The 15667-nt window shown below is 40.3% G+C and overlaps 2 protein-coding genes across 3 annotated transcripts in view; both read left to right on the top strand.

Annotated features, from left to right (window-relative positions):
- Window positions 1-3703, top strand: part of LOC107572801 (E3 ubiquitin-protein ligase UHRF2-like) — a 41758-nt gene extending 38055 nt beyond the window's left edge. The window contains exons 8-11 of the mRNA XM_016259237.1: window positions 545-718; window positions 804-966; window positions 2156-2293; window positions 3599-3703. Coding sequence (XP_016114723.1) covers window positions 545-718; window positions 804-966; window positions 2156-2293; window positions 3599-3703 — 580 coding nt within the window. The remainder of the gene's footprint in view (window positions 1-544; window positions 719-803; window positions 967-2155; window positions 2294-3598) is intronic.
- A 4647-nt stretch (window positions 3704-8350) lies between these two features.
- LOC107572802 (uncharacterized protein KIAA2026) overlaps window positions 8351-15667 on the top strand; it is a 15678-nt gene continuing 8361 nt past the window's right edge. For both annotated transcript variants that reach the window (XM_016259238.1, XM_016259239.1), the window contains exons 1-6: window positions 8351-8686; window positions 8915-9499; window positions 11000-11191; window positions 11839-12220; window positions 13058-13436; window positions 14453-15016. In XM_016259238.1, the coding sequence (XP_016114724.1) occupies window positions 9033-9499; window positions 11000-11191; window positions 11839-12220; window positions 13058-13436; window positions 14453-15016 (1984 nt within the window). In that variant the 5' untranslated portion in view covers window positions 8351-8686; window positions 8915-9032. The remainder of the gene's footprint in view (window positions 8687-8914; window positions 9500-10999; window positions 11192-11838; window positions 12221-13057; window positions 13437-14452; window positions 15017-15667) is intronic.

Below are 15667 nucleotides of genomic sequence, written 5' to 3'. Positions count from 1 at the left end.
CACACTCACTCTCTCTCTCTCTCTCACACACACAGACACACACGCGAACACGCACACACGCACGCACACACACACACACACACACAAATGCGTGCACACACACACAGACACACACTCACTAACACACGCGTGCGCGCGCACACGCACACAGACACACGCACACACACGCACACACACACACACTCACACGCGCACACACACACACACAGATCATGTACGTGTGTGTGTGTGTTTGTGCGAGTTTGTGTGTCTGTATGTTTGTGCGTGTGTGTGAAAAATTAAAATGAAAAAGGCAATTGCAACTTTATCTCTCAATAGATAAAGTTTTGTGAGAATTAATAGATTCATTGAATTGAATTGCAAGATATAAAGGCAATAACCTTTTTTATTATTTTTTTATTCTGTGGTGGAAACAAAAAAAAGAGAATTGCGAGGAAAAAAAAGTCTAAATTGCGAAAGATGTAAACTCATATAAACTCAATTCTGAACAGAAAATTCAAAATTATGAGATATAAAATCGTGATTGCATTGCAATAAAAAATAGTCGGAATGAAATGAATAAAAGGCTCAATAAACATTTTTTGGTCTGTTATTTCATATGTGTGTTCCAGGACCGGGGCGATGAGTTCACCTACACCGGCAGCGGAGGTCGTGACCTCTCCGGAAACAAGCGTATCGGCGAGCACTCGTTCGATCAGACGCTCACACACATGAACAGGTGATCCACGCGGCTCTCATCTTTACACGTCTCTCTGCATGTACACTGTGACTGTACATGCCCTTCTTGACCTCTGACCTCTCAGGGCTCTGGCGCTGAACTGTGACGCCCCTCTGAATGACAAGGATGGGGCGGAGTCTCGCAACTGGAGAGCGGGAAAACCGGTGAGAGTGATTCGCAGCTCCAAGGGCCGACGGATCAGCAAATACGCACCGGAGGAGGGAAACCGCTACGATGGCATTTATAAGGTACACACACAGGCACACACGCACACTCACACGCACACACACACACGCACTCTCACACACACGCACTCACACACACACACGCACACACTCACACTCACACTCACACGCACACACTGACACTCACACTCACGCACACACACACGCACGCACGCACACACTCACACTCACACACACACACTCACACACACACACGCACTCACACGCACACACTCACACTCACACGCACACACTGACACTCACACTCACGCACACACACACGCACGCACGCTCACACACACACACTCACACATGCACTCACACACATACGCACACACGCACACACACACACACTCACACACGCACACACACACGCACACACACACTCTCACACACATACGCACACACACACCCACACTCACTCACTCACACACATACGCACACACGCACACACATGCACTCACACACACACACACACACACACACACACACACACACACACTCTCACACACACACACACACACACACACACACACACACACACACACACACACACACACACACACACACACTCACACACACACACACGCACACACACACTCTTACACACACACACTCTCACACACATACGCACACACGCACACACATGCACTCACACACACACACACACACACCTAATATTTTTTTCACCTAATATTCATTTCAGCTTTAGTTTTTCCCCTAATATTTGTTTTATTTAAACTTAATTTAATATATAGATTTTTAATAGATTTGCTTTTATTTTTAGTTAACAACAGCAACACTTCTAATGAGTTCATGCAAAGTAAATCAAATTCAAGAGCAAAGCTTTCATTTACATTTTCATTTATGCATTTAGCAGAAGCTCTCAAACTATCTGCTTTTTCAGTTTTTCTTTCCCTGGGACTTAGACATTAACTTGACTGAAGTTCATCAGTGAAAGTGTCTGATGTCTTTCTTCTGCTGTCACACATCATGTTTAAAACTGATTTTCTCCCTAAAAATGGATTTATATTTTGAAAGCGAACATTAACCAGGAAAAACATGACATGTACTTTGATTTTAATCTTTTAGTAGCATTTGGTTTGCAGTAATTGGTACGTTGTATTCGTTAAGCCACATCAGATGAAGTTCTCTTGAACACTTTGTTGCACCATTGGTGGTGATGTTGGAGAGCATGGCGTGTTGTTGTCAGGTGGTGAAGTACTGGCCTGAGATCGGGAAGTGTGGGTTCCTGGTGTGGAGATACCTGCTGCGACGTGACGACCTGGAGCCAGCGCCCTGGACTACAGAGGGGATCGAGCGCAGCAAGAAACTCGGCCTCAAAGTCCAGGTGAGGATGATGTTGTGCAATGCAAACCTGCAAGATCAAGCGGTCTTTGCAATTTGGTCTTTGAAGGTCAGCTGGTCATTAAAGATTACACCGAGATTTCTGACCGACGTTGATGGGGTAATTGTAGAAGAACCTAGCTGGATGGAGAAATCATACTGTAGAGTTGGAGTGGCAGGGAAGACAAGAAGCTCAGTCTTTGCCAGGTTGAGCTGTAGGTGATATTCTTTCATCCATGCCGAGATGTCTGCCAGGCAGCCTGAGATCCGTGCAGCTACCGCTGGATCATCTGGTTGAAATGAGAGATAGAGCTGTGTGTCATCAGCATAGCAATGGTAGGATAAGCCATGTGCCCGTATGATGGGACCCAGTGATGTAGTGTAAATGGAGAAGAGGAGGGGTCCAAGTACTGATCCCTGAGGAACCCCAGTGACCAGTTGATGTGCTTTGGATACCTCCCCTCCCCAAGCCACCCTGAAAGACCTACCAGTGAGATAGGATTCAAACCAGCAAAGGGGAATCCCTGTGATGCCTAGTGATGAGAGGGCACTCCTTTGTGTTTAAAGCAGCTTTTGCTCTCGGTGCACTTGAGCAGAGTTTCTCAGGAGCTTTCTTGAAGCGTCTTGTTCTTCTGGATTGAGTCTGTCTCAGATTGCGTGACTCCAGACAGACTGATGATGATCAGATCAGATCTCTGTGTGGAGCATAAACATATATCTCACTGCATTATTACAATTAATGGCTAAATGAATGTTTGGAAATGTAAACTGATATTTCCTACTGACACACTACAGCAAAAGATAGAAATAACTGACTTAAAACCATTTTTAGCTGCTGGGAATACTAGTGTTCTATCATTTTGGCCTCCGCTGTGTGTGCATTATGTTGAGTGTCATATTTGCTCCATCAGGCTTTTATGGCTCATATAGTCAGATACAGTGAGAATATGAAGCTCAATTTCATTCAGAGAATAAAACTGAGCAAAAATATGAATTTGCTGCAGATTCTAATATTTCTATGATGAAATTCTGTATAATAAAATATAAATATAATAAAAAAAAAAAATATATATATATATATATATATATATATACATATATCAACTAAAACTGAAATAAAAAACAAAAAATTATATAGACAAAAAAAATTATAAAAACGCACAAGAATTTTTCTAAAACTAAATGTTTTTTTACAATGGAAACAAAGTATAAAAATAAAAACATTCAAAATATGAATAAAAACTATAATAGTATCTCAATAACAGTAAAATAGCACTGTGCTGATGCATGACTTCCTGTTGTCCTGCAGAACTTCCTGCGGAAGGTGGAGCAGATGTTCATGTGTGTTTGTTGTCAGGAGCTGTCCTTTCAGCCCGTCACCACCGAGTGTTCACACAACGTCTGCAAGGTTTGAGTTAAACTCATCACTACTGTCATTTATCGGCTGTGTGTGTGTGTGTGTCTGAGTGTGTGTGTGTGTGCGTGAGAGTGTGAGTGAGTGAGTGAGTGAGTGTGTGTGTGTGTGTCCGTGAGTGTGTGTCCGTGAGTGTGTGTGTGTGTGTGTGTGTGTGTGTGTGTCTGTGTGTGTGTGTGTGTGTGCGTGAGAGTGTGAGTGAGTGAGTGAGTGAGTGTGTGTGTGTGTGTCCGTGAGTGTGTGTCCGTGAGTGTGTGTGTGTGTGTGTGTGTGTGTGTGTGTCTGTGTGTGTGTGTGTGTGTGCGTGAGAGTGTGAGTGAGTGAGTGAGTGAGTGTGTGTGTGTGTGTCCGTGAGTGTGTGTCCGTGACCAGACTGAGGCCCAGCTGCGCGCTGAGCTCTGATTGGTCGATGGTGGTCAGCTGGGTGTGGCCCAGCAGGCCGTGGTTGATGTCACTCAGTGGGACGTCGATGGTCATTGGAGAAGAGCTGCTGAACTGAGAGCCAATAGGATGAGCGAGATCCTGCAGCGAGGAAAACACTTCCATTACACTGGGAAAGTCATTTCAGCAGAGTAATTAACTACCTTTAAAATCATCACTGTCCTGATAGAGGCTCAAAAAAGTGTGTATGTGTTTATTTATTTTCCCTTTAAATGTTGAGATGTATTCAGTAGATTAGTTTATTTTATTTCTAATGATAAATTCATATAAAAAAAGTGTGTTTGTGTGAGTGCGTGTAAGTGTGTGTCTGTGAGTGTGTGAAAGTGTGTGTCTGAGTGTGTGTGTGTGTGCGTGAGAGTGTGAGTGAGTGAGTGAGTGAGTGAGTGAGTGTGTGTGTGTGCGTGAGTGTGTTTGTGCGTGTGCGTGTGTGTGTGTGTGTGCATGTGTGTGCGCATGTGTGCATGTGTGGTCAGAATTGCGAGATGTAAACTCGGAATTGCGAGTAAAAAGTTACAATTGCGAGATGTAAACTCGGAATTGCAAGATATAAACTCAGAATTGCGAGTAAAAAGTCAGAATTGCGAGATGTAAACTCGGAATTGCGAGTAAAAAGTCAGAATTGCGAGATGTAAACTCGGAATTGCGAGTAAAAAGTCAGAATTGCGAGATGTAAACTCGGAATTGCGAGTAAAAAGTCAGAATTGCGAGATGTAAACTCGGAATTGCGAGTAAAAAGTCAGAATTGCGAGATGTAAACTCGGAATTGCGAGTAAAAAGTCAGAATTGCGAGATGTAAACTCGGAATTGCGAGTAAAAAGTCAGAATTGCGAGATGTAAACTCGGAATTGCGAGTAAAAAGTCAGAATTGCGAGATGTAAACTCGGAATTGCGAGTAAAAAGTCAGAATTGCGAGATGTAAACTCGGAATTGCGAGTAAAAAGTCAGAATTGCGAGATGTAAACTCGGAATTGCGAGTAAAAAGTCAGAATTGCGAGATGTAAACTCGGAATTGCGAGTAAAAAGTCAGAATTGCGAGATGTAAACTCGGAATTGCGAGTAAAAAGTCAGAATTGCGAGATGTAAACTCGGAATTGCGAGTAAAAAGTCAGAATTGCGAGATGTAAACTCGGAATTGCGAGTAAAAAGTCAGAATTGCGAGATGTAAACTCGGAATTGCGAGTAAAAAGTCAGAATTGCGAGATGTAAACTCGGAATTGCGAGTAAAAAGTCAGAATTGCGAGATGTAAACTCGGAATTGCGAGTAAAAAGTCAGAATTGCGAGATGTAAACTCGGAATTGCGAGTAAAAAGTCAGAATTGCGAGATGTAAACTCGGAATTGCGAGTAAAAAGTCAGAATTGCGAGATGTAAACTCGGAATTGCGAGTAAAAAGTCAGAATTGCGAGATGTAAACTCGGAATTGCGAGTAAAAAGTCAGAATTGCGAGATGTAAACTCGGAATTGCGAGTAAAAAGTCAGAATTGCGAGATGTAAACTCGGAATTGCGAGTAAAAAGTCAGAATTGCGAGATGTAAACTCGGAATTGCGAGTAAAAAGTCAGAATTGCGAGATGTAAACTCGGAATTGCGAGTAAAAAGTCAGAATTGCGAGATGTAAACTCGGAATTGCGAGTAAAAAGTCAGAATTGCGAGATGTAAACTCGGAATTGCGAGTAAAAAGTCAGAATTGCGAGATGTAAACTCGGAATTGCGAGTAAAAAGTCAGAATTGCGAGATGTAAACTCGGAATTGCGAGTAAAAAGTCAGAATTGCGAGATGTAAACTCGGAATTGCGAGTAAAAAGTCAGAATTGCGAGATGTAAACTCGGAATTGCGAGTAAAAAGTCAGAATTGCGAGATGTAAACTCGGAATTGCGAGTAAAAAGTCAGAATTGCGAGATGTAAACTCGGAATTGCGAGTAAAAAGTCAGAATTGCGAGATGTAAACTCGGAATTGCGAGTAAAAAGTCAGAATTGCGAGATGTAAACTCGGAATTGCGAGTAAAAAGTCAGAATTGCGAGATGTAAACTCGGAATTGCGAGTAAAAAGTCAGAATTGCGAGATGTAAACTCGGAATTGCGAGTAAAAAGTCAGAATTGCGAGATGTAAACTCGGAATTGCGAGTAAAAAGTCAGAATTGCGAGATGTAAACTCGGAATTGCGAGTAAAAAGTCAGAATTGCGAGATGTAAACTCGGAATTGCGAGTAAAAAGTCAGAATTGCGAGATGTAAACTCGGAATTGCGAGTAAAAAGTCAGAATTGCGAGATGTAAACTCGGAATTGCGAGTAAAAAGTCAGAATTGCGAGATGTAAACTCGGAATTGCGAGTAAAAAGTCAGAATTGCGAGATGTAAACTCGGAATTGCGAGTAAAAAGTCAGAATTGCGAGATGTAAACTCGGAATTGCGAGTAAAAAGTCAGAATTGCGAGATGTAAACTCGGAATTGCGAGTAAAAAGTCAGAATTGCGAGATGTAAACTCGGAATTGCGAGTAAAAAGTCAGAATTGCGAGATGTAAACTCGGAATTGCGAGTAAAAAGTCAGAATTGCGAGATGTAAACTCGGAATTGCGAGTAAAAAGTCAGAATTGCGAGATGTAAACTCGGAATTGCGAGTAAAAAGTCAGAATTGCAAGATATAAACTCCGAATTGGGAGTAAAAAGTAAAAATTGCGAGATGTAAACTCGGAATTGCGATTAAAACGTTAAAATTGTGAGATGTAAACTCAGAATTGCGAGGAAAAAATAGAAAATACTTTATTTTTTATTCTGAGCCAGAAACAAGCTTCCATAGAGATCAGATCTAATATTTGGGGTTTTATTGTGATTGTCTTTTTTTCTTTTTTGGTCAGTAAACATAATGACGTTCTTTACTGTATTTCTTTGAAATATCAACTTTATCTGAGATATTTCTCCTAAAAGTCCTTAAAAAAATCCAAACATTTTCATCCAGTCTAGTCTAGAGCTGTCGTCGAGATCTGAAACTGAGACACACCCGTTTCCATTTAATCGCATTCATTTAATTATCACACTTACAGTAACAATCTATGATTTTATGAATCGTTTCAGTGGTAAATTCATGATTTAAACATAATGTTCCTGAAACTGGCAGGTTGTGTTTGCAGCAGTGGATTTAGGGAATTTCAAGAACAGGTGTTTTTTTCCCCGGAATAATTGAACCAAATATATACCGTGTTTGTGTGTGTGTGTGTGTGTGTGTGTGTATTATGGTCTGGTTACTATGCTGACTCCAGCAGCTGGGAAGCGGTTGCCATGGTAACCGCAGTTTCCACCCTAACTACCATGGTTACTGCAGCCACTACTGTAACATCAATGAATATGGGAAGTTACTGTACTACAGTAAGTGGTTAATATGGTCAGCTGTTCACTACCACACTAACCCTAACCCTACTAGTTTCTCAAGAGCAGTGTGCAGTGCACTGTTGTGAAGTATTGTGAGCATCCTCAGTGTTTTCTGATGAACGCTGGAGACATCTGGTGGTCACTGAGAGCATCACGTGGCTGATCGATGACGTCACAGAGGTGATCAATCCGATCACGTGCATTCCCTCCGGAAGAACAAGTTATCGATCTCCCGTTAGAAAGCGTGATTTTTGCTTTTATATATATGTATATATGGTATTTTTCTGGTTGCAACCATGCTTCCACATTGCAAACACTTTGCTGAGAGTTCCCGTACTTTGTAATAATAAATCAATAATAAGAATAACATATTTTTAAAGATCTTATACTCCTAGATCTTATATTTCTAACTTATTGAGGATTCTTTGTTTATTCTTGCTTTCCTTTTTTTATTTTATGTTCTTTGTATTTTCTTCTTTACGTCATATTTAAATGTTTTCTTTATGAAGAATTTTGAAGTGCTAAAATATCATGAAAATATGATAATTAAGCATATCATAATATTATTAACGTGTTACACAATCATTTTTCTTTGGGGGGTGAAATATGATCCGGGCATTTTCTTGACATTTTCTATTTTGTCTGTCTGTGTTTAGGTCGAATAAAAGGAGAATATTCTAGAATATTCAGCAAAAGGAGAATAGAATCAGATCTCAGTGCTTTTCTCTTCGTTGTAATAAAACATGGGGTTTACCATGCTGCTTTACAAAATATGAAGGCTATGTAAAGTTGTATTTTTTCTGCAAACACACACACACACACACACACACACACACTGGCGGGCGCACGCGCACACACACACACACACACACACACAGCGCCGTGTTTCTTTCAAGTCAATCTCCATCAACACGCGTTTCTCCGCAGCTCGTTTTTCGCAAAATCTGCCAGATTTTCCTTCGCGACGCTGCGAAACAGCCGCACTTCGGGTTTCAACTGTGTTTGCTGACAAATCGCGCTGCACTGGAACTATGAGCTCCAGCGGTCGGCGGGAGAGAGAGCGGCGGCTGCCCGGCTCAGGCGAGCCCTCCCCGGTGTGAGAGTCAAATCGAGGCCGCTGTCGCTGCGGCCTAGTGCGGGCGGTTTAATGTTTCACTCGACAACACAGAACAGCGCTCCGGTAATGTCGTAAAAACGCACGAAACATTAACACGATAACGAGAATGAGAGTTTAACTCAATTTAGAGCGGGTTAATGCACTTTAAATGAGTTTAAGGGGATTGCTTATAGAAATGCATTGAAGTCTTGCATGCTTATTTATTCATCAGGTGTTATCTAGCACGCTTATAATGATCCCAGGACGTTGTTTTAGTAGTGTAACTGAAGTGTTTTGTTTGTCTTCAAACAGGCTCCATCAGGAACAGCAATGGCTTCTTGTGATGACAGCTTGACGTTGATTGACAGATGATGCTGGCGGTAAGGTTACCTGTGCAGGTGAGCGAGGCCCTCAGCATCACGGCGGGAGAATGAAGCTTCATTCGGACTCGTGTGAGGACGCACACGCATGTGAATCCGCATCACACGCCTCCCCGGACATGAACCCGAACCTCCGCTTGACCTTGACCTCCTGCAACGGTTCGACTGAGCAGTCAGGGCTGGAGAATCTCACGGCGCGCTTGCACGACGAGGACGATCTCACGCCCGAGATCCAGCAGGCCTTCAGAATATTTCAGAGCTTCCTCTCAGAGAAGCATAAGTGCATCACGGCCCCGTTCTGGCGTCCCGTGGGCCCCGGGGACCACGCCGGGATGTGCTTCAGAAAGATGGACGATAAGTTCGTCCACCGCGAGTACGAGTCCATCACGGTGTTCGTGTCAGATTTCAGACTGATGCTAGAGAACTGTTACCGCTTTCACGGCGTCGATCACTGGATCTCCAAACAGGCCCAGAAACTGGAGATCATTCTAGAGCAAAAGCTGACCTTGCTGTCCAGGTGAAAAGAAACATCAGTGGCCAGGAGTTCGAGATGAGACATTGCATGCAAAACCATTGGTTTTCATGCAATGGTCAGATTTGAGATGATTATTGAGTTGTCATTGTTAGAAATAACAACGAGATAACACCAGCGCAGCCTACGACGTAAAAGTGCAATAAGAATCCATAAAGTGCAAGCCAAATTATTGTCATCTTTGGCTTTTCATAATGTGTTTTATTTTCAGACTAGTGTAAAGTAGACATGCAAAATGCACTTATTTTATTGCATTTTATCTGAAACGGGTTTAACGGCATCTTGCTGATCATTTAGAGGCTTTGCGTATAAAATATGATGCATTAGGTTATATAGGGTTAGATATGTAAAGGAGACTTATGTTACTTTGAATAAAAAGTTAATGTGTTTTTAAACTCATTTTAGCTTTAAATTACAGAAAATGTTCATTTTGAGTTTAATAGGTTGCTTTACACTATCAGAGCTCTTATGAGCAGGGTTATTATTGTTTACTAAAACCATAAATTCACATTTTTGATACTTGAAATAAAATATATAATAAATATAATCATTTTCGTTTGGTTTAACTTGCACTAAAATAAACATTTTCAAATTTAAGAAAAACTAATAAAAATGACAAAAACACACACAACAGAATAACCAAAACTTTAACTAAAATAAAAATATATTAATGAAATAATTTTAAAAAACACCGAACTTTATGGTTTTATTTCTCTCTGTATTCTGAAGGTTTATTCATATTTCATTCACACTGATTTATACAACATTTTACTCTTAAGAAATGGTTCAAATGTTAGTTTTCCGTCTGTTGACAGTATTTTCTGATTTATAGAGTGATAAAAAGAGAAATCCAGAATCCCCTCTGGAAGAACCTTTAACTCTATTATCACAACAAAATTAAACAAGAGTTTTGAACATGGATGTATCTAATGCTCATATGTGAATGTATGCATATTAGTGCATTTTTAATTAGATAATGCCTCGTTTTTGCATATTTAAACATAGCACTGTAAAACGTGTAATGCATAAAACGTTAGCAATTTGTAATGTTATCGATCAAATAGGGAAGTACATGGAATTTAAAAAAAAAATAAAAAATTATATTTAAAAAAAAAAAAAACAATAGCAATCAAAAAAGTCAGAATTGTGAAAAAACCTCAAAATTACCTATTTTTTTATATGTGGTGAAAATGGCCTTTCATTGAAGTATGGTGATATTTAAATGTTAAATTAAAGCGTTTCATTATGTTTTATTAATCTAGTTGACTGTATTAAAGTTAGACTCACTCAAACGAGCAAAAACAATCAAAAAGATGTTGATTGTGCCTGTGCTTCGCCTCTGACCAAATCCTATAATATTCAGTCCAATCAGCTTGAAGTATATTACTAGTACCTAGTTATTCTGGAATCATCAAACTGGGCTTTTTTCCTGTCCTGATGGCTCTGATTATCAGTGATTGTGTTGATTTCTGTGCTGATGGTCAGGTCGCTGCGGGAGAAAACCACGCTGGCTGTGACCTCCGGAGGCCGGTTTGGGACGGAGGATGAGAAAGCGGCGCTGGGCTCGTCATCCAGACGGAGGTCGGTGCCCCGGAGCATCATGGGAGGCGGCAGCGAGTCCATCATGGTGCAGGCGCTGAGACTGGAGGAGCTGCAGCGAACCAAAGATGAGAAGAGGTCAGAACAACTCTATCCTCATCAACCTGATACTCTTTTAGTTTTTCTGAGTTTAATGGTTGAAAGTAGGGTTGCAAAAAGGTGGAAAATTCTAGTAATTTTGGCAGTTTGTAGTAAAGAGCTTTAAGTTTCTGTGCATTCTGTGTTTTCTTTATCACGCAGATAACTCCACATTTGTGACCCTGGAGCACAAAACCAGTCATAAATGTCAATTTTTCAAAATTGAGATTTATGCATCATCTGAAAGCTGAATAAATAAGCTTAACATTGATGTATGGTTTGTTAGGATAGGACGATATTTGAAAATCTGGAATCTGAGGGTGCAAAAAAATCTAAATATTGAGAAAATCATCTTTAAAGTTGTTCAAATGAAGTCCTTAGCAATGCATATTACTAATCAATAATTAAGTTTTGATATATTTACAGTACAAAATTTACTAAATATCTTCATGGAACGTGATCTTTACTTAATATCCTAATGATTTTTGGCATAAAAGAGAAATGTATAATTGTGACCCATACAATGTATTGTTGGCTATTGCTACAAATATACCCCAGCGACTCAACACTGCTTTTGTGCTCCAGGCTCACATTTGTTATGAATGTGGTGTACTGGTGTGAGCGTAGCTGTGTTCTCTGTCCCACAGGCAGCGAGAGCAGGAGCGTAAGGAGGCCGAGGAGGCCTCAGTGAAGGAGCTGGAGGACTGGGAGAGCGCTTTACTGTCTCTGGCCGAGCCGTGTTCACTGTGGAGTCTGTGGGAACTTCCTGCCATCGGTCACTTCCTGTGCCTGGCTCAGACGGCGCTCCACCTCCCCGAGATCGTCTTCTACGAGCTGGAGCGCTGTCTGCTGATGCCACGCTGCAGCGTATTCCTGGCGAAGGTCATGACCGCGCTCCTCTGCCCCCCGCAGAAGAGATCTGGCGTCCGCCGCCGCCCGCCGCTGCTCTACAGACGGTGGGAGAGCGAGCTGCGGCGCCGCGTCCAGAGCTGGTACAGAGCGGTCGGCCGCGCCGAGGAGGCACGCCAGGTCAGGTCACACTCATTCATACAGCGCTTTCAACATCTAGTGCTTTTAACATCTAGCGCTTTTAACATACAGCGCTTTTAACATACAGCGCTCTTAACATACAGCGCTCTTAACATCTAGCGCTTTTAACATACAGCGCTTTTAACATCTAGCGCTTTTAACATACAGCGCTTTTAACATATACAGTGGGGCAAAAAAGTATTTAGTCAGCCACCAATTGTGCAAGTTCTCCCACTTAAAAAGATGAGAGAGGCCTGTAATTTTCATCATAGGTATACCTCAACTATGAGAGACAAAATGAGGAAAAAAAATCCAGAAAATCACATTGTAGGATTTTTAAAGAATTTATTTGCAAATTATGGTGGAAAATAAGTATTTGGTCAATAACAAAATTTCATCTCAATACTTTGTTATATACCCTTTGTTGGCAATGACAGAGATCAAACGTTTTCTGTAAGTCTTCACAAGGTTTTCACACACTGTTGCTGGGCTTTTAACATATAGCGCTTTTAACATACAGCGCTTTTAACATATAGCGCTTTTAACATACAGCGCTTTTAACATATAGCGCTTTTAACATACAGCGCTTTTAACATATAGCGCTTTTAACATGTAGCGCTTTTAACATACAGCGCTTTTAACATACAGTGCTTTTAACATACAGCTCTTTTTAAAATTAATAAGTTATTAATAAGTTCTCTGGCCTTCGGATGGAGATTTACTATTGATCACAGAACCGTGCTTCACTGACAAGATGCACGCATGAATATTGCAGCTTTTGCATAATATAGAGTGTGATTTATCGTGCAGCTTTAATTATGCTGATGTTGCTTTCAGGCGGCGCGTGCGGAGCGCCTCGGGCTCTGTCCTCAGTTCTTCTGGACTCTGGGAGCGGTCAGTCCTCTGGAGGAGACACCCTTCCACCTGCTACCCTTCCAGCAGCGCGTCTGGCTCCTCAAGGGCCTCTGTGATCACGTGTACGAGACGCAGAAGGAGGTGCAGGACGCTGTGCTCGCGCAGCCCATCCACGAGTGCCGCGAGTCCATCCTGGGCTACGACCAGCAGGACAACACTTACATTCACTTCCCACACTTCTGCGGCGCTGACCTGCGGATCTACAGCCAGAGTCCCTGCGGAGCCGCGGAGCTGCCGCTGCCACTGATCCACATCCAGAGATCCCAGGAACCAGAGGAGGCAGAGCTCAGGGACCAGACATGTGGGTCGTGTTATCATTACAATTATTTATTTACTGTTTATTGTATTTAAAAAATATATATATTTAGCTATCATTTGTTATTGATTATTTACTTTATTTACGTTTCATTTTATTTTTATTTACATTTCATTTTATTGTTGATTTTATTTTTAAGAATTGTATTTATACTTATCATTAATTTTATTTTATATTATTTATTTTATTTACCTTTTATTTATTATGTTATTTTTTATTATTTTAATTACACTTTATTATTATTTTTTATTTAGATTTGAATTTAACTATTTATTTAGTTTACACTTAAATTTTTATTTTATTATTATATTTTTTATACGTCATTTGCTATTTATTTAATTTTTAATTTGTATTTACAGTTTTAAAAAAATTTTGATTTACTCTTCACTTTTTATACTTGATTTATTATTTATTTTTTAATTTAATTTATTCTTCACACTTTAATTATTTTATTTATACTTAATTAATTTTTTTATTTTAATGTACACTATTATTATTGATTATAATCAATTTTATTTGTATTTATTTGTATTATTTACTATTTTTTGTTTATATCATGTATTTATTTTTAATGATTTAATTTACACTATTATTATTATTAACTTTAATCATCTTATTTATATTTTTTATTTTACTTTAACAATTTATATTATTTAACATTATTAATGTATTTATATAATTTATGATATTTTTTAATTATTAATTTTATTTATATTTCACTTATTTTATTTTTAATTATTTCATTTAGATTTAATTTGATTTATATTTAATTTTTTACACTTTATTGTTGATTTATTCTTCATTAATTATTTTTTAATTATTTATTTTATTTACACTACTATTGTTTTATTTATAATTATTTTTTAACTTTATTATAGGTTTTATCTACACATTTATATATGCATGTTTATTGCTTAATGCTTTGTCTACACTATGCTACTCATGCCAGTAAATCTCATGGAGTTTGCAGCTGAATTTGAGAAGGATCTGTGTGTCTGCAGATGAAGTAAAGGTGGAGGAGGAAAGCTCCAGCAGGAACACATGGGACGTGAAGGAAGATTCACTCGCTGAGGAAGAGGATCTGGATCAGAAATGCTCCTCCGGTGTTCCCTCGTGGTGCAGAGAAGATTCTCTGGACTCTGTGAGCGTCCGAGGACAGTTGACGGAGGACAGGCGGCTCGAAGACGAGGAGTCTGACTGCGAGCCGTGTTTCAGAGTCGGAGACAGCTGCTATAAAGGCATCTCGCCGGCTCTGAACAGTCACAGAAGTCCTAGAAACGATGCAAATCACTTGAGCGCCGAGGAACGAAGCCCCTGTCCGGATTGTTCCGGAGCGTCGCAGGAATCTCCGCGTTTCTGGACCGGAAGCACACGCTTGCGACGGGACGAATCCAGACCGACACGAGTCCAGAAGAAGAAGAGGAAGAAGAAGAAAGAGAGCAAGGTCGGCGTGAAGAAAACGAAGACGAGCAAACTGAGCTTGAAGAACCGAACGGCTAGAAGCAGCCTGCAGAGAGCCGCCAAAAACATCAAGAAGAAAGACAAGAGGAAGAGACACAAACTGGGTGAGGACTAAACACAAGTGTCTGAAACCTGATCTCTCAAAAATGATCATTCTGTCATCATTTACTCACCCTCCTCATCAAAAAATTATGCAAAAGAATCATAAAATTAACATGCAAGTAGCATAAAATTGCTCCATATTCTGATTAAATGGCACACATTCTGAAACCATTTAATCAAGTAGAATGTGTTCTTTTTATGTTATTTTTTATTTTGTTATTTTTTTTTTTTTATCTGTTTATAGTCATTTTGGAACTTGACTTGATTTCCATATACTGTATAACAAATAAAATTGATGACAGGAACACACACACTCTCACACACACTCACACGCACATACACGCTCACACGCACACAAACATGCACACACACACACACTCTCACAGGCACACACACACACTCACACGCACACACTCACACAAACATGCACACACACACACACTCTCACACGCACACACACATACTCACACGCACACACTCACACAAACATGCACACACACACACACTCTCACACGCACACACACATACACACACACACTCTCACACGCACACACACATACACACACACACTCTCACACGCACACACACATACACACACACACTCTCACACGCACACACACATACACACACACACTCTCACACGCACACACACA

This window comes from Sinocyclocheilus grahami, unplaced genomic scaffold (genome assembly GCF_001515645.1).
Source record: "Sinocyclocheilus grahami isolate Dianchi unplaced genomic scaffold, SAMN03320097.WGS_v1.1 scaffold1814.1, whole genome shotgun sequence".
NCBI classification, from domain to species: Eukaryota; Metazoa; Chordata; class Actinopteri; order Cypriniformes; family Cyprinidae; genus Sinocyclocheilus; species Sinocyclocheilus grahami.
The sequence above is the reverse complement of the archived record's forward strand: the minus strand, read 5'-3'. Positions and strand labels throughout refer to the sequence as shown.